This window comes from Yarrowia lipolytica, chromosome 1C, assembly GCF_001761485.1.
Source record: "Yarrowia lipolytica chromosome 1C, complete sequence".
NCBI classification, from domain to species: Eukaryota; Fungi; Ascomycota; class Dipodascomycetes; order Dipodascales; genus Yarrowia; species Yarrowia lipolytica.
In genome coordinates this window covers 674,505-691,902 of record NC_090772.1, presented here as the reverse complement: position 1 = coordinate 691,902, position 17,398 = coordinate 674,505, and the positions used below count along the sequence as shown (strand labels likewise).

The 17,398-nt window shown below is 49.1% G+C and overlaps 4 protein-coding genes across 4 annotated transcripts; 3 read left to right on the top strand and 1 right to left on the bottom strand.

The window, feature by feature from the left end:
* Positions 1 to 120: 120 nt before the first annotated feature.
* Positions 121 to 3,045, top strand: YALI1_C06917g (uncharacterized protein; the record flags this gene model as incomplete). The annotated part of the gene is made up of 1 exon (XM_501471.3): positions 121 to 3,045. The coding sequence occupies one exon, from the start codon at positions 121 to 123 to the stop codon at positions 3,043 to 3,045; it is 2,925 nt and encodes a 974-aa protein (XP_501471.3).
* Positions 3,046 to 4,817: 1,772 nt separating this feature from the next.
* On the top strand, positions 4,818 to 6,266 carry YALI1_C06870g (uncharacterized protein; the record flags this gene model as incomplete). The annotated part of the gene is made up of 1 exon (XM_501470.3): positions 4,818 to 6,266. The coding sequence occupies one exon, from the start codon at positions 4,818 to 4,820 to the stop codon at positions 6,264 to 6,266; it is 1,449 nt and encodes a 482-aa protein (XP_501470.1).
* Positions 6,267 to 14,824: 8,558 nt separating this feature from the next.
* On the top strand, positions 14,825 to 16,177 carry YALI1_C06770g (uncharacterized protein; the record flags this gene model as incomplete). Its single annotated transcript, XM_501469.3, has 1 exon — positions 14,825 to 16,177. One exon carries the CDS (start codon positions 14,825 to 14,827, stop codon positions 16,175 to 16,177), a length of 1,353 nt encoding a protein of 450 aa, XP_501469.3.
* Positions 16,178 to 16,254: 77 nt separating this feature from the next.
* On the bottom strand, positions 16,255 to 16,516 carry YALI1_C06753g (uncharacterized protein; the record flags this gene model as incomplete). Its single annotated transcript, XM_068282211.1, has 2 exons — positions 16,255 to 16,391; positions 16,435 to 16,516. 2 exons carry the CDS (start codon positions 16,514 to 16,516, stop codon positions 16,255 to 16,257), a joined length of 219 nt encoding a protein of 72 aa, XP_068138312.1.
* Between the last annotated feature and the right edge of the window lie 882 nt (positions 16,517 to 17,398).

Sequence of the window (17,398 nt, the reverse complement as noted above, 5' to 3'; positions counted from 1 at the left end):
CCATCCGTGAACCCTATTTCCGGTTAATTTTTAAGCTCTGCATAATTATATCCGACTCTCTCAACATCGCCACTGCAAACACCTGCGATATATCTTCGTCTTTATCGGTTTACAGCCCTGATGCCACGTGACCGTGAGTATGACCAATGGGGCTATTCTGGCACCCGCAGAGATGGAGGTGGACGGTACGGATACCGAGATCGCTCGAGAGACGAGCGAGATCGGTTCCGGGATGTTAGAGACAGAGACAGAGACAGAGACAGAGACAGAGAAAGAGACAGAGGGGGTTACAGACAGGACCCGCGCGACCGACGTTATTCGAGATCACGTGAGCGGGAACGTCGCGGCTCTGGTTCACGGGATCGGTCACGGGATCGGTCACGGGATCGGTCACGGGACGCACATCGACCTCCCCCCTCGGGCCGTCCACACCAGCCTTCTGGGCATGATTCTACTAAGTCATCTAATTCCATGAGTGAAACTTCGAGTACTAGCCAGGTGACCGGCACCACGCCCAATACGACAAATGCAACCCCGTCGCAAGCAGAAATCGACGCCAAAAAAGCTGCCAAGCTTGCCAAAGTCGCTGAATGGAAGCGCAAAAAGGAGCTGGAGAGAAGTAAGAGCGCCAGCGCGAGCCCTGCTCCTTCCACCGCCCCCGCTTCTCCGAAAGCCGGCTTCTCCATGTCCGGATTGAGTGGTTTGCGTAAAGCTACAGATCAGGGCCAGGTGAAGAGAAAGATGTTCTTTGGGGGAGACTCAGATGAAGAGGACGCCGGTAGGAAGCCGGCAAAATTGTTGAAAAAGTTGGGTGAGAAGGAGGGCAGTGGTAAGAGTGAGGGTAAGGGAAGAGGTGGAAGCCAAAGTGAGGCCAAGAATGCCTCTGAAAAGAACGGTGCTGCTTCTGAGCCTGCCGAAGTCGACCCCCTCGACGCCTACATGTCTTCCCTGACCCTTCCAACCACCACATCTGTCTCCATAGCCGACTCCACTCCTTTGGAAAATCTCAATGTCTGGGAGCAGGTGGATACGCTGGAAAAGTCACAGGATCCGACTCTCGATCTTTCTGCGCTTTCGAAACGAAAGGAGATTGCGATTGTGGACCACTCCAAACAGGTCTATGAAGACTTCCGACGCCAATTCTACGTCGAATCGAGCGAACTTGCCGACATGACTGAAGCCGAAACGAATGAGCTGCGTCTTTCACTCGACGGAATCAAAATCCGAGGCAAAGATTGTCCCAAGCCAATCTCCAAATGGACACAACTGGGTCTTCCGGGACCTACTATGGGAGTTCTGAACGACTTGCGATACGATAAACCCACAAGTATCCAAGCCCAGGCAATTCCAGCTGTCATGAGCGGCCGAGATGTGATTTCTGTAGCCAAAACAGGTTCAGGAAAGACCTTAGCGTTTCTATTACCAATGCTACGTCACATCAAACACCGTGTTGGGGTCGAAACACATACCACCACTCTTTCGGGGGCCTCCTCTCACCCCTTGGGTGTCATCATTACACCCACAAGAGAACTGTGTGTACAAATCTACCGAGACTTGAGGCCGTTTCTGGCTGCTCTCGAACTCACAGCTGTATGCGCTTATGGCGGCAGTCCCATCAAAGACCAGATTGCTGCTCTCAAAAAGGGCACCCATATCATTGTCTGTACTCCTGGACGAATGATCGACTTGTTGGCTGCCAACCAAGGTAGAGTGCTCTCATTATCCAGAGTGACCTTCCTGGTCATTGACGAAGCCGATCGAATGTTCGATATGGGCTTTGAGCCTCAGGTTCTCAAGTTGACCCAATCTATCCGACCTGACCGGCAAACTGTACTTTTTTCAGCCACTTTTCCGAAGAAAATGGAACAGCTGGCGCGAAGAGTGCTCAGCAAGCGGTCGTCTGACTCCCTGGGTCCTATTGAAATCATTGTCGGAGCGCGCTCCGTGGTTGCTTCTGAAATCACGCAGTTTGTGGAAGTATTCCAGAACGAAAAGAGCAAGTTCCCGCGCCTTTTAGAGGTTCTGGGCAAGTATTTTGCTCAGGGATTCTTTGACGAGCAAAGTGAGGGTCGTGTGGGTACCGGAGAGTCGGCAGCTACCCCCATTCCCAACCCCAAGTGTCTCATCTTTGTGGAGCGTCAGGAGAGTGCTGATTCTTTGCTCAAGGAGCTCATCCAATCTGGTTACCCGTGTCTTTCTATTCATGGAGGCAAGGAGCAGGCTGATCGAGACCAGGCGATCAGCGATTTCAAAAGCGGGCTTGTTTCCGTGCTCATTGCCACCTCTGTGGCTGCTCGAGGTCTCGACGTCAAGGGGCTCGGTCTAGTTGTCAACTGGGACTCCCCCAACCACATGGAAGACTACGTGCATCGGGTTGGGCGAACCGGACGGGCTGGTCAGAAGGGTACAGCGTTGACGTTCCTTCTGAGTGACCAGGAGCGTCTGGCAGCTGAAATCTCACGTGCCATCAAGTCGTCTGGAAACGCGCCCCCTGCGCCTGTGCAGCTCATGACCGAGAGATTCGAGTTCAAGGTGCGGTCTGGAACTGAGAAGAGACACATGTACGGCTTCTCTGGTAAAGGTCTGGAGCGTCTACAGGATGAGAGAGATGCGACCAGAGAACATGAGCGACGAGCATATGAGGGAGACGAGGCTGGAGAGGCTGAGACGGAAAGCAGTACTCCAGCTGCCAGTACTGCAAACACTGATATCATTCCCAAGCCTGTGATTGTGGTTACTCCTCCAGACAGCAAATCCCCCACAACTGCTTACCACACGACGCTGCAGATCAACGACTTCCCTCAGCAGGCTCGATACAGAGCCAGTAGTAACACTTCTGTCAGTCGTGTTATTGCCAACACTGGTTGCAGTATCACTGCTAAGGGCGAGTACTATCCTCCTGGTCGTATTCCCGGACCCAAGGATGAACCCAAGCTGTTTATTCTCATTGAGGGTACCAGTGAGCGGGCGGTGAAACTGGCTCATCATGAGTTGTCGGAGCTTCTGGTGAGTGGTTTGGTTAAGGGCGCTAGGTATCAGGTGTAGACGATACCAAGGGGGGGTCAAACTTTGTAGGACCGAGTATGGAATGGTCCATGTACGAGTAGGAAGATGTATATATTATAACGATTGACGAATGAAGCGGTTGAGAGGCAGAAAGTATTCCACTTGTTCCAGTATCTACGGTACAATAACTAAGGAGTAACCATTAGTTCTCAGTCAGACTTGGCTATGGTGTCATGGTGTACACACTATTGGACTGTTGCTGAGTTTTCATTTGGAGATCTCTCAGGAGCTGGATCTTTTCTCATGCTCTCGTTGTATAACGATGTTTCAACCTGAACCCCGTTATCACCACCCTTCACCATTGCACCCCACCAATCGTTAAAATAATACATTCCTATATAATCCTTCTAGTCTCAGATGGCGCGTAACCATCCACATGAGTCGTCCTAGCCCCTTGTTGTTATTGTTGAGTCGTTGAGCATCTCTCCACAAGAAAGCATCGTGGAGACAATGTAGCCGCAGACAACACAATGGCAACACTGCAGAATCTCGGGAATCACAGTAATCACATGAGTCGCCCACTAATCATAAATCAATGGCTCCTCGACTTTCTCTGTCTTCATCAATTCGGTCCGGTTCTTAGCCTTCTCCTTGGCCAGCTGCTGACTGAGTTTGCCACCCTTATTCTGGCCCTGGGCCCGGGCCTCTGCGGCGCGTGCGGCGGCCTCCTTGGCGTCCAGCGTTTCGGCTGTGCCTCCCAGAGTGTGTCCTGGCGAGTTGTATGTGTTTGTTGGCTGTTTGGGCGGTTGTTTCTTGAGTGGGATGTTTTCCGTCTTTGCTGGTTTGGCAGGCTTAGCCGCTGGTGGTGCTCGTCCTGCGGTCCTGCCCGACGTGGACGCGGGCTCGCTCTTGCTGAAACACGAACCCATCGTTGTAGTCGGCGTCAAGTGTGTGTGGAGTGATGATGTGCGGGTTTAAGAGTGGAGTGCATGACCATGCGTGGAGGGGAATAGGGGTAGTTGCTGTGGGGGGGAGGAGGAGTGAGAGAAAAAAAGAGAAAAGTGCGATGGGAATAAAAGAGTGGTAAAAACTGACTGTATTTTTCAGAATTCAAATTGATGAAGATTTCGTCATGTTTGAAACACCTGATGATTTCGATAGAGCAGCCCATTGAACCTTGATAGTGGCATTTGAAATGAGTGTAGAAAAGGCAGTGGTGGACTTATAGATCCAGGAACTAAAAATATACATCAATGGTAGTTAGTTTTACAGATTTATCTATGTAGAAATGTGATATGACCAGAATTTCAAGAGATATTGACACTCTCTACTTACTTGACAGGAGGTTAATATTTCAACTATTTCAGAGGCTATTGTTGAAACTTTCAAGTATAACAATAGCTCGAAAGAGTGCATTGTTCTTGCTCCATTTTCAACAGATTTAAATGAAATTAAAAAGGAGAGTATTTTAATTCTGGTGAAAGTCAAATACATGTCTAATATTACAATAGGAGCCATTACTCCTGGACTTTTGGCTACCCCAAAACCAACTCTTCGTGCAAAAATTAAGGTTCCATGACTACCTTATACAACGCCCTCATAACCACTCTTTAATTCTCTTTTTTGACAGATATTTCTTTTGACGAGCAACTCACAAACTTCCTTAGCTGATTCCATCTACTTACCGTCGATATACCGCTCTCACAACCCCCCGATATCGCAGAAGACAAACTCCCCATCAACACTTTCCAAACTCTAATTCCAACCTCCATCATCACAAGGTCAATATCACCACTTGCAACCCACACAACATGTCCATCAACTTTTCCCACACCCTGTGGTCTCCCAGTGACACGGTCAAAGACGTGGCCGAGACTCTGGGCATCTCCAATCTGCCCGATGACGTGGCCAAAACGCTTGCCATGGACGTGGAATACCGAATCCACGAGGTGATTGAACAGGCGCTCAAGTTCATGCGACACTCGAAACGAACGACTCTGGGGACCTCCGACGTGGGCGAGGCTCTTCGAGCGCTCAACGTGGAGCCCCTTTACGGCTACGAGGGCGTGGCCAACGAAAAAAGCGTGTCTTACAGAGAAGCCATCACCGGACCAGGACAAACGCTGTACTATGTGGATGACGATGAGGTGGACTTTGAACGGCTCATCAACCAACCGCTGCCTAAGGTGCCTCGTGCCACATCACTGACAGCTCACTGGGTGGCGATCGATGGAGTGCAACCTGCCATCCCACAAAACCCCCTGGCCAGCGACATCAGAGCCATGAGTGTTGATCTGAGAGGCGCCCAGACCACCAACAACTCGATCGCCACCATCAACGGCTCGTCGGACGTCAAGGTGAAGCCTCTCGTCAAACATGTGCTGTCCAAGGAGCTGCAGCTGTACTTTGACCGTGTGGTGGGTGCACTTATGGACGGCTCGGAAGTGGTTGTCACTGCTACCGGAGACGAGAAGGAGGCTGCGGTCAAGCAACATGCGGCTGCTCTTTCTTCTCTGCGAAACGACCCCGGATTCCACCAGTTGGTGCCCTACTTTGTGCAGTTTGTGGCCGAAAAAGTCACACATAACCTCAAGAACCTGCCCGTGCTCTACACTATGCTGCAGGTAATTGACGCACTGCTGACTAACCCCACGCTGTTCATGGACCCCTACATTCACTCACTGATGCCCTCTGTGCTGACTTTGATTCTCGCGAAGAAGATTGGTCCCAAGCCCGGCCATGAGGACATTGTGGAGGACTCGCAGGTGACCATTTCTCAGTACTCGATTCGTGACTTTGCTGCATCTCTTCTGGCACGAATCTGCGACAAATACAACGAGATCTACGCTTCTCTCAAGCCCAGAGCCATCCGAACGCTACTCAAGGCATTCATGGACCCCACCAAGCCGATACCCACTCTCTATGGCGCTCTCCAGGGCATTCAGGCGCTTGGTAATGAGGCCGTTCGTGTGGTCATTGTAGGCAACCTGAAGCTGTGGAGTGATACACTTTACAACCGGCTGTTGAAGTCGTCGTCGGACTCTACTTTGGAGCTGGAGCAGCTCAACAAGTGTTTGATTTCGGCTCTGCGACAGATCAAGGGCCAGGCCATCTACCCCGATCAAGAGCTCACTGAGCAGGAGATTGATCGATGCAAGGAGCTGGTGGGAGACAAGGTGTATGAACTGATTGAGAAGCTGGACGATTCACAGCAGGTTGTTCATGGATTGGTGGATTTCGAGGGTAAGCAGGTGGAGTAATGGGTGGATAGCGAGCAAGAGAGAGAACTGCACGCGCATGGAAAAGGGGGACCCCAGTGTATAGATAGTTCTGAATGTATTTTTTATATGATCACGGTGGAGGAATATGAAGGATGGGTGTATACGACTATCTGTGAGTTCCTAGGGATTGTACTGTATGATCGTGCTACGAGCATTATAACCTTGATGAGATGGTCTAGTGGTTTTGTAGACCCGAATGTCGTAATTTCATGATATCGTACTTGTAGTTCAGCATGTGAGTAAGAGGAAGCCAGTTGGTCGAAATCGTATTTGGACTCTAGCTACTGTACATACCAACTAAAGCATAGTCCTTGATACTGTGTAGAAGGCTTTTTTGTCTTCTCTACGAAGCTACCAGTACATTCTTGACTTATAAACGGTGAGAACAGTGTTATCTAAACTTGTTTCAACATTGTCGACCAGATCTAGCCAAAATACGATCATAGAGCACGTGACTGTTTCAGCTCGGTGAGATTGATGAAGGGACCCCCGCCCATTCTGGTTACCTGTCTTCGATCTTGCTCTCAACTTCCTGAGTCGATGGTTGCTACAGTATCGGATCAGGGTGGTGAGCGAGGAGCAGGTGAGCACTTGGACAAACTAATTAGTGGCTTGTTGTTTGCCAGCAATTATGTATACCTGCAAACCTCTCTTAGACGGGGTATACTTTCTGCGCACCTGCAAGCAAGAGTGGTGATAGACATGGGCTCTTTTATGGCGCTTTTATGGCTCTTTTGGGAGTATTCATGTCTCACAATTGCATCTGGTGTCTTCCCATCGTCTTACAATGGCGTTAAACCAATTGGCATGGGCATAGAAGAGCAGCAAGAGATACAACTGATAGTGCTCTCTGGTTCTGGTCTGGTGTCGTACTTACTGATTTCTTCATCGCATGGTACTTTGCTGAGCTCAAACGAAGTGAGCGTTGACCAGAATCATTCTATATCTACTAACGAGACAGACATGGAGATATTTCGAGTGAGATGATGGTTCAACACAATGCACCACCTTCTGCCGCTATGAGCTGCTTGGATATTGAGTGGTTTTGCACCCTTGTCAAGTGTTGTACCTGGTGTCTCTTGTCTTTGAGAGCTCAACTGTGGAGGGACTGTCAAAAGGATACAAGCTAAGGGTGCTGTGCCCATTGGACCTGTTGCGCCAGTGTAGCACTGAACAGTGTTGCCAGGTGTTGTAGCAAGGTCTGATAGGTGCGCTCATAATCCAAAAACCTGAGACTGGTGTTTCTACACCCCCAGTTGTTGCCTTGGAACGACCGACAAGAAGAATCTCGTCTTGGGATATCCCCCAGGATGGGTGAGAACATGTTGTCCTTCTGTTTCCAGCCTGCTCGTTCGGTTCAAACCATCATGAAGAAATTGTCCCTCACTTGTTCAGTCTTCAACCACCTCAAATCTGTCACGACGGGATCGCACGCGCTCTAGGGGTCTTTAAAACACTCAGGCTGACCCTTGCCCTTCTTGGCTTAGCCATCGTATCAAAAACCGCAAACCACTACTCGGAACACTCGGAACACTCAGAACACTCGGAACACTCAGAACACTCATAACACTCAGAACACCCTGAAGCTCTGACCAGACTCTCCAGAGCTGATTAGGATCTCAAAAGAGTACTAAAGAGTTGGTAAATAGCAACCATTGAGTCCCTTCGACGCGTTTTGTACTCTCCTCATCTCAGGTGTTCTCTCTATCTTCATTCTGTGTTGCAGCCTGGAGATTCCTCACACAGGTGGTGAACAGCGCAGTGGCGTAAAAAAAAAGACAAATAAGAAGAAAAAGGACGGAATCACAATCTCCATGGAGTTGATCAGGAGCAATAGTATTGCCCATACAGATATCTAACCGACCCCAGACATAGCTATCGGTTCAGCAACTGCTCCCGACCCCTCCCATGTCTAATGCCACCTCACACTCACTTACTCACGCCTAGATTCTGCCCTAACACAAGTTCCTTAGCATCAAAGAGTCGATTTTTACGCTCTCAGCATCCCTTAAAATGGACTAATCATCTCTTTGGTTTGACTGGACCTCCCCTGTGTCGTCTTCCAGGTCCCTTAACCACCCAAGGTTGAGTGGTGAACTAACGAGATGAGCATCGAAAATGTGTATACAGGTTTGAAAAGCGAGGTTGAGAACTTGATTTTAATTAAAATAAAATGGCCGAAAAAACAAAATCGAAGTCTTTGATGCCGTTGGATGCTGTCTGGCGTTTTGTTTCTCCCGTTCTGAAATATCGAATAATTGACAACTTATCAAAACTCGGCAAAATTAACCGACAAAGAAAAGTCCCCTCTCTTAAACACATCAACAGGGTTGAAAAGAGCAACATTAGCCCAAATTCACCCTTTTTCTTGTGATCCCCCCCATGCAGTCTTTCATGTCCTGTCACTCGACGGTAACTTGAGATACCTCTTGGTAACTTTGAAAGTATAGATGTTTTGGAATCAAAATGACCGCTAGACTCGTGAGATGCTTCTGGTGGAGTCTAGAAGCCTGTATAGCATCAACCCAGCATGTCATCCACCGTCTTTCATATTTCCAAACCATCCTACAGTGTGATGATCTCTTCTCCTGCACCTTCGAGAGTCTCTTTTCTTTTACATAGGGCTTGCCCGATCGAACCCAGTTATTCATGAGAGGCACTCGGCCCGTTGTTTAGGCGTCCTTTTTTCTTTTCGCAACGTCCTTGGATTCACTCAACAAGTTAGCCCACTTTCTCTTTTGTTCTGTCCAGTCTGCAGCCGTGTGAGCATTGCTACTGTACATTGGCAATCTTGGCAGTTGATTCTTTGAAGGAAGAACCCCACAAGTACCGTACTTTTACTACTTGTAGTACTTGTACCTCCTTGGGGTTCGTGTAAGTTTTCGTCGCCTTTCTCTCGACCGCTGTCTCTCCCATTGGGTACACATCACCATCCCCGCAGAGTACAGTACTAGTAGTTTTTAGAGCATAGGAGATGATAAATCATTTTATAGATACATTCTACAAGTACAGTACATACTGTAGTCTCCTTTGCTCCATTCTCTGATCCAAACTCGCAAAGTGAAGTATTCCTTGTCCCAGAGAGGAATGAAATGTGTAGATTAACTACCGTCCGAGTCTCAGAGCAACCGAAGAGGCCCTTTTCAGACTTCTTTCGCTTAACCTATAGGCCCCTCAGCCAAACCATTAGCATGTAAAACAGCACAGCAGTTGGCAGCTCAATGGATACCACCCGTAAGAGTACAAGTAGCTTGACTACGAGAACAAGTAATTCCCTCGCGTGTAGTGTACACAAGCATGTAGAACTCAGTATAGACTCTTGCTCTTTAATACGGGTTCTTTTCGAACTACGGGGCAGTGACTTTTCGCTAGCCCTGCGCTGTCCTGCTAGTGTGAAGTGTCGTGTGAACCATGTCTCCACTAGTCTTGAAGCCAGGGGGGACTTCTTCTGACGACTCCAGTTGACCAAAGCGTGGTTTATAATAACTGCAGACACTATTTCTTCTTCTCTCACGTTCACATAGGTTGTACAAGTAGTATGTGCGGCGTACAGAAACATGCATTATGATGTCATCCTTGTATTCTTCCTCTTGGCCAAAGTCTGAGAGCCCACTCAGTCCTACAAGTACTGCACCGGTGCTTGTAGTCATTTCGCAAAGTCCTTGTACTCGTACATATTCAACTCTCCAACCTCTCCATCGAACAACATTGATGCTACTGACTAGACTGGCTTAAATGTGAAACAGGGCCCCTGTGACATCTGTACGCACGTGTAGAAAGCGGGTAGCCGTTCTATTGAATTTGTAACTTGATAGTAGTGTTCGACGCGGCTGTCTAAACCGTTTGATCAACTCCGGTTTCGTTTTCAGCTTTGAGGGGCGACTTTTGGCCTCCTTTTGTTTCACTTTTTTGATTTGAAAATTCTCACCAGAGAAAAAAATCGCAAAACGAGGAAATGCTTTCAAGCTAGAAAAAATTGAGCTCGGTAGCCACAATCTTTGAAGTTTCTCGAGTCTTTTGCTCGACTCCTTGATCTATGGCTGTTGTGTTTTTGACCTTTTGTTGCTACACTGTCAACTAGGCGTTGTACTGGAAGCTCATAACACACCAACTACTGTACAGAGACCGAAAGAAGTGGGCTCTCGAGGATTGGATATACTTGCGCTTACTACGGAATAACCCTGGGTCCTGTTTTTTCCCTATCTCAACCGGATCAATCGGTATGTTTCGCCGAAATTTCCATCCATCTCTACCACCAAGAGACCACCAATTAGTAATCATCACAACCACAAACAAGAAACTACAAGTACTTGACGGAAAGATTTACGCAGTAGGGTTGCTAATTTAGCGCGTTGCACAAGTTCATTTCGCTTCGCGGTTGTTCGAGCACAACTTGGCAAGCTCTGAGACAATTTGGGGTGCAGCGATGATCGTAGCTTACCGGAGCTTACAAGTACACGATATTATAATAGCGAACTAAAAGCTATAGTTATTATCATAGACGGTTGTTAGAATAGGATCCCTGGAGCCGTATTCCATAGCAAGCGAGTCAGATAGGAATCGCCGTAGTGCCAATTCCGTGATGCCGGCTTGGATACGTGGACAAAAATGCCAACGACTGAGATGGTTGGTTTCCGCATACCGGTGCGGAAAACGGAGCCTAAAGCCAAGAGTTCTGCCGCAGTCTTAGTTAATGTGGGAATATGCCATACAGGTCTGTTTCCGTATCTGAGGCCGTATTTTTTGTGCACTGCACTCGTACATACTGTACTCGTACGATAGAGTAGGACTCCGTATGGACGGGAGCACTAGTGTCGAGTTAATCGAGATTTTTTGTGGAAGCTAGTTAGGTTTACTTTTCCCCGAGTTAGTGTACTTGGAGAGCCACAGTCGCTATCTTGTAGTGTACTGTACTTGTACTTGTATTGTGACCGAGAGATCGAAGGTGAACTACTGTTGTACTGCAAGTTGCATCGGCGTATGTATGTACAAGTACATGGGGGAGGCGGTTTCTCCGGTGATAACGTGTTTGGAGGCGGTGGTTGCAGATGGTTGCTACATTCAATATTGATGGCATAAAACCGACCTAGTCGCGATGCGGGAAAAACTCGCACTTGTCCTCGCAGTCTGGACCACTGTTATAGCAACTCCTCCGGTGTTTGTTGAGGAATTCGTCCATAAAATGCTTCTTCTATGTATTTACAATCCACCAACCATCAATTAAACGAATACGGTGACTTATGCAACCCGAGCTTTTTGCCTATAAACCCTACAACCACGTATAGGAAGGAGCCGTGGTTGGACTGAGATGTGGGAGCTCTGCGGGGCCGGGCCAGAAGCAGTAGTTAATAGCTCTATGGTGGTGTTTCGCCAGCTTGGCGCGGTTTTATCGTTTAATATTGGCGGAATTCAGCTACAATGTTGCCCCAAACGTACAAGTAGCGTTGGTAGCATGTGTTGTCGGGTTCCGCACTTTTTTCACGTCTGGTTGAGTTGGTTGAGTTTGAGACATTCCAGCAGAAACAATAGCTGACCATGTATATATGATGGCATTGTATGCGGAGACTGCGGTGGCACTACAATTATGTCCTTTGTATTGATATGTTGTTCTTTTTGCACGATCCATTTCTACGGGTTTATTGTCGCTGTTTCTGAGTCACAGTGCTGCGCCGTTGACAATAAGCCATGGTTTGGCCCACCAGCAACGTTTAGGTTGTTTTTTCCGTCCAGTGTTGCATTTTCGCCGATTTTTACTTCTCAATCCTTCCGCCACAGTGGAGAGCCTGTAGCACCAGTGGAACTTCGATCGATCGTAATTAGTATAGCTGGCGAACGGTGACATGGTTTCGCACTAACAAGGAGCTACTGTAGGGTGCACATGTCCATGGCACAAGTACTGTGCGTGCTGTACTCTCGCCTAAACGCACAACCCTGCGGACCTGAGGGATGGCGGTTTATCGACAGAGGGTTATCGATGGTGGGTTATCGACGGTGGGTTATCGACGGTGGTTATCTCCGAGAAGTTCTGGTAGAGTTTCGGATCAATCCCGAGGATCTTGCCGTGCAACACGGGCGTTTCTGGAGCCGTCTGAGGGGCCGTTGTCTTTGGCAGTCTCTGCGGTTTTTTCCACCATCGCCCTTTCCACCATCGCCCTTTCTTTCCGGTCTCCCCTTTCCAGAGTCTCCCCTTTCCAGAGTCTCCTCTCTTTCACTGTCGCTTAAAAAATCTCGTTGCCAAGCCCAAGGCTCATGCGGTTGCCTCGGACCAATGCAAATGCTCAGGTCCGATAACCCCGGAGAGGTTGGCACTTTGTTTGTGGGATAAGCAGAGCAGAGTTTAGACGAAGCTCATCAAAGCGAGAAAAACGTGTCCGGTGGTGTCAAGGCGTCGAAGCGTCGAAGTGTCGTGGAGATAGCAGCGGACTTTTTTGGGAGCTACGATCACCGTCTTGGTGCCTTCATGGAGTAATCGGAGGCTTGCATTCCGCGTTTTCTTGGTCCCGAGCGAGGGTGTCTTGGCCTCGAACGCCGCTCCATCGCGTGTGTCTGACAGTGGCTCGCTCTCTCGATCGGCTAGTATCCGAAACTTTGAGTCTGCAGAGCGCGCTGGGTTTGCGGAGGCCTTTAGAAGTCTGCGAAAGGGCCAGACTCTGAGTTTAGGGCCAAACCAGCGGCAGGATGACCAGTGTCTGAGGTCTTTGTGCAGTTTTAATGCACATCGAATACGTGACAATTCTCTGCAAAGTGCGTCTTCTCCTGGTTAGGTTGGCGCCTACTCGTAGCTTGGGAAGAAAGAGAGGCCCTTGCGTGGTCTGTGATCGTATGCACCCATAGCATATTTTTTCGTATTTTTCCCGGGCCTTCTCCCTGATCTTAAGATCCTCATAACGCGGTGGACATCGAGCCTGGCCATTAGTGCCGAACCTTGGAGCTACAAGGTTGACCTTGCGATTGTATACGGGTTCTATAATAGCAAGAAGGGGGCTAGCGATGAGGGCCGGTCTCAGAGGGGCGGGGGCGCTTTATATTGGCGGAATGTGTGCTTTAGACGGCCGCTGGTTGGAGTGGAACGCGCGCGCTAAATACCTCATCTTTCGCCAGGCATAGCTTGGGATGATGGGAGCCCTTTTAGTTTCGCCGTCTGTCTGACTGGCTGTTTATCTGGGTTGCTGTTTGGCTGCGCCTTTGTAACGCACCTACCCAGAGTTGCTGTTCTGCACAAGGACCCAAGTACAGTACAGTACCTACAGTGCAGTACCAACTGCTGTATGGTGAGAGCCAGTGGCAAAAGACAAGCAAGTGTAAGAGAAGGAGAGACCAAAGTGAGCAGCAGCATGTATTTTTGGTACTTGTGCTGTAGCTGTAGTTGGATTCGCCTCCCGGCGCCTCTTCATTCCGATTCTTCCGAGCCCGGTCGCTTTGCTGCGATAAACTAGCTACCACCTAATCCTACGCACATTAGACACTCACTGACCCCGTTCGTAAACGATGGTCAAATGTAACCGCCGCATCCACATAGCAGAACAATGGAAAAGAGCCTGCGTGGACCAAGGTCTGCTGATCTACACCGTGCACCGGCATCGGTTATGAGTACTCTGGCTGAGCCAAACTCACAGGGTGCTGGTAGGGTAGATCCGGCTGTGCCCTACATCCAAACATACAAAGAGCAGTGTTTGTGGGAATATGGAATCCCGCAGTCGTTAGAGCGGTCGCGAGTACAAGCACTTGTACCTGTACTCACTCTGTCACTCTGACAGCCACTGTACTTGTAGTACTGTACAGTACAGCACATGTACTTGTACCTAAGGATGTATGTACGAGTACATGTATAATTCTGTCATTGCACTCACTTATAGGGTCAGTTATGGGCCCCCAGTGATACATACAGAGTTTTGGGGCCGCGAGGGAGAGGTAGCAGGGTTCTTCTGACGACCGCTTTTTTTCGCCTCGTTTCGACTTGCTACCTGACATCTGATCGGCCCTCCGTGGGTCATGGTAGTGTTCTGAATTTTACGTCACAGACCACACCCACCTGGAACTTGCAGCACACATGGAGTCTTTCGGGTCGACCCGCCAACCTACAAGCGTGGAGGAAATCTAGAATCCTTCTGGGTTTGCCGTCTCTTTTTTTGTTTTCCTCCTGTCACCCTCACCTTTTCCTTTTTTGCCCAAACTCAGGTTCCCTCCTTCTCACCTTTTTTTTTTTTTTTTTTTTTCTGCATATACATTCATTTAATTATAACTTTGCCGTGAAAGAATAACCTTTGAAATGCCCTTCTTGCTTGCCTTTTGCACGAACACTAACCTACTTGTGAAACCCTTCTAGCTTATATATATACTGTCCAGCGGGTGCACGGGTCCAAGCAGTAACTAAGCCATTCTCGTACACGATTTGAATCGGTGAAGCAAGCAACACATTCACATTCTACGCCAACCCACGCCCGACACAGGCACAACTCACCCCCTTGGCATCTCACACACACACACATACACAGACCATTCCATACAAACACCGACACCCCAGATACCACCACCACATGTCATTCAACCACTACAGAAGTAGTAGAAGCCCGTATCGGGACCGATACGACAGCTGGATGCGGGACCGCCACCTGGACCGACAGCGTGAAGTGTCGCCGCACAGAACCTGCAGGAACGACCGACACGACCGACCGACGTCATGGGACACTAAGAGAGGCGAACGGAGGGACGAGCCCAGAGAATATAGAGAATACGGCAGCCCGGGAGACTCGTTGCCGAGAGCACGAGAGCGTGTGGGGCGGTCGCCGCGGTCACCACGCGACATTCGACGGCTGTCCGACTGCAGTCGCATGTCTGATTCCCGAATCGAGCTGGATTCCCCGTTAGCCCAGAGACGACATTCTAGCATAGCTCACGAGCAGATAGTGGCACGTGACAACCACAGTGGTACATTCCGCCGCGGCGACAGAGACTCCACATCCTCACGAACGCGGGTCAGCCGGTTTGATGCCGTCGACCCGGTGGCAGTGGCAACTTCTATCGCTGCCAAAATCAATGCCGGGCTCATGGCCCGTGATCTCGCTTACCGCAAGCAGCAGACCGATCCGGCGCGACAAATGGACGAGGAGGACGCAGAGTCACGTAATGAGGACTCGTCGTCGTCGTCAGCGAGCAAACTCTCCATGGGGTCTATGGGATCCGAAGACACCTCGGGCTACGACTCTCCACAGCCGGTCCCTAAGCGTCCTATCATAAAGATGACTCCTCGCTGTGTTAAGAGCCCCAGCCCACAGACTGAGACGCTTGCGGCACCCGCTGTCGCAGAGGCAGAGCCCACGCATTACACCCGTGATGTGGATATCAACGGCTTCCGAAGCAAGCACCTGCTGACCAAGTCCTCGACACAGGCTGAGATCCAGGCCACGACGGGCTGTTCGGTCACCTCCCGTGGCCGGTTCATGGACAAGGGCGAGATCCCTGGTGACGAAAAGCCGCTCCACCTGCATTTGGAGGGTCCCACAACGGAGTCCATCGCCGCTGCTGTCAACAAAATCCAGTCAATCCTGCATCAGGATATGTACGACGACCATCGAAACCCCGCGGCTTTCTACCGCAACGTGTCGGTCGTCAACAACTCCGGATTGACTCCCTTCCAGCTGCGAGGGCTTGTTGTGGGCCCTCAGGGACAGAACATCAAGCACATCCAGCAGGCATCTGGCTGTCGCATTCAGATCAAGGGCATTGGCAGCCGGTATATGGAGGGCGAAGTGGAGGAACAGGTGCCGCTGTACGTCAACGTGAGTGGCCATGACGAGGCATCCGTTGACATTGCTGAGCATCTGATCATGGATCTTATGAGAGTGGTGGAGAGCAGTGCTCATAAGCGATACCGAATGAGTAAGCGGTAAATTCGACTGACGAAGGTCGTCTTTATCTCGCCGCCTCATAAATTGCATTTCTTTTTACGCTGTTCCATAGCAGTTATTTATTTGTTTGCATAAGTTGATTTTTTCGCGACGCAAAACCCCGATACCTCAGGCGGACTGGAACTATTCCTATATTTCCATCGTTTTCCTCTTATCCCCACATTCCCTTTTACCTCTTTGGGTCTGTCCGACATCCCTCAGCAACCCATTAACCCCTCACCAACCTATCATCATCCCACCAACCAGCATGCTTTCACCAGCGTCTATTCCTTTTGCCTTCCTTTTATTTATTTGTCCCATATTGATACTAACAACTGACATGGTTCAGACTAGTTTCGATTTTCATGATTTTTCTCGTATCATGGTTTTGTTCATTATTTTCTGAATTCACCCCATCTAAATTATTTCATTACCCCCATGGTTATCCACTATGTTCGTCAGTTCCACTACTCCCACATACACTGCGTGATTGAACAAGTTTGACTGATCCGTTTTGAAGCCGCCCCTTACGAACTTGGAAAGGAGCTGTTTTTTATTGTCTGAATCTTTGGTTCGGCCACACGAAACAGCACTTTCACCAATCACCTGATATTTCTGGCCGGATCCTTTCCTTTCTATCTCACCCGCCCCAATTGCTAGGGGTGCTGTTCTTGAGTTATCTTGTTGCTTGTCAACTTGCTTGCTTGTAGATCCGTAGAAGGGTCTCGTCTGAGGTATTGTAGCTCCTCCCCCATGCATGCTTTGGTTACAAAGCTGGCTTCTTTTTGTGGTTGCAACCTCCACTTTGCATCCTGCTCGTAGATACTCACCAACACAGCTCCTTTTTTGTTACCCCCTGAATCCTTGAGATGGCCATGCTGTGCACCAGGCGCATGACTTTTTGCTGTGACACACGGTCAACAAGCATTAGTCCAACCACAAGACACGCATGGTATTTTCTTCCGATAATTCCAAAGCTGTATCTTCACTTTTTTATCTACTGTTTTTTTTTTTTGTTTTTTTTTGTTTTTTCCTTTTTCTCTCTCCTTAATTTCATCAATGTTCTCTTTCTTTTGTTCGGCCACTTCTTCGCGAGCTCAAGTTCAGTACTGTACTGACTGTACTTGTGTGGAGATGTTGGAATGTGCTACATAACAGTTGGCCTTCAATGAACTCGTATCGTGAGTTGTACACTGTAAAAACTGCTGTGCCCGTACAAATTGT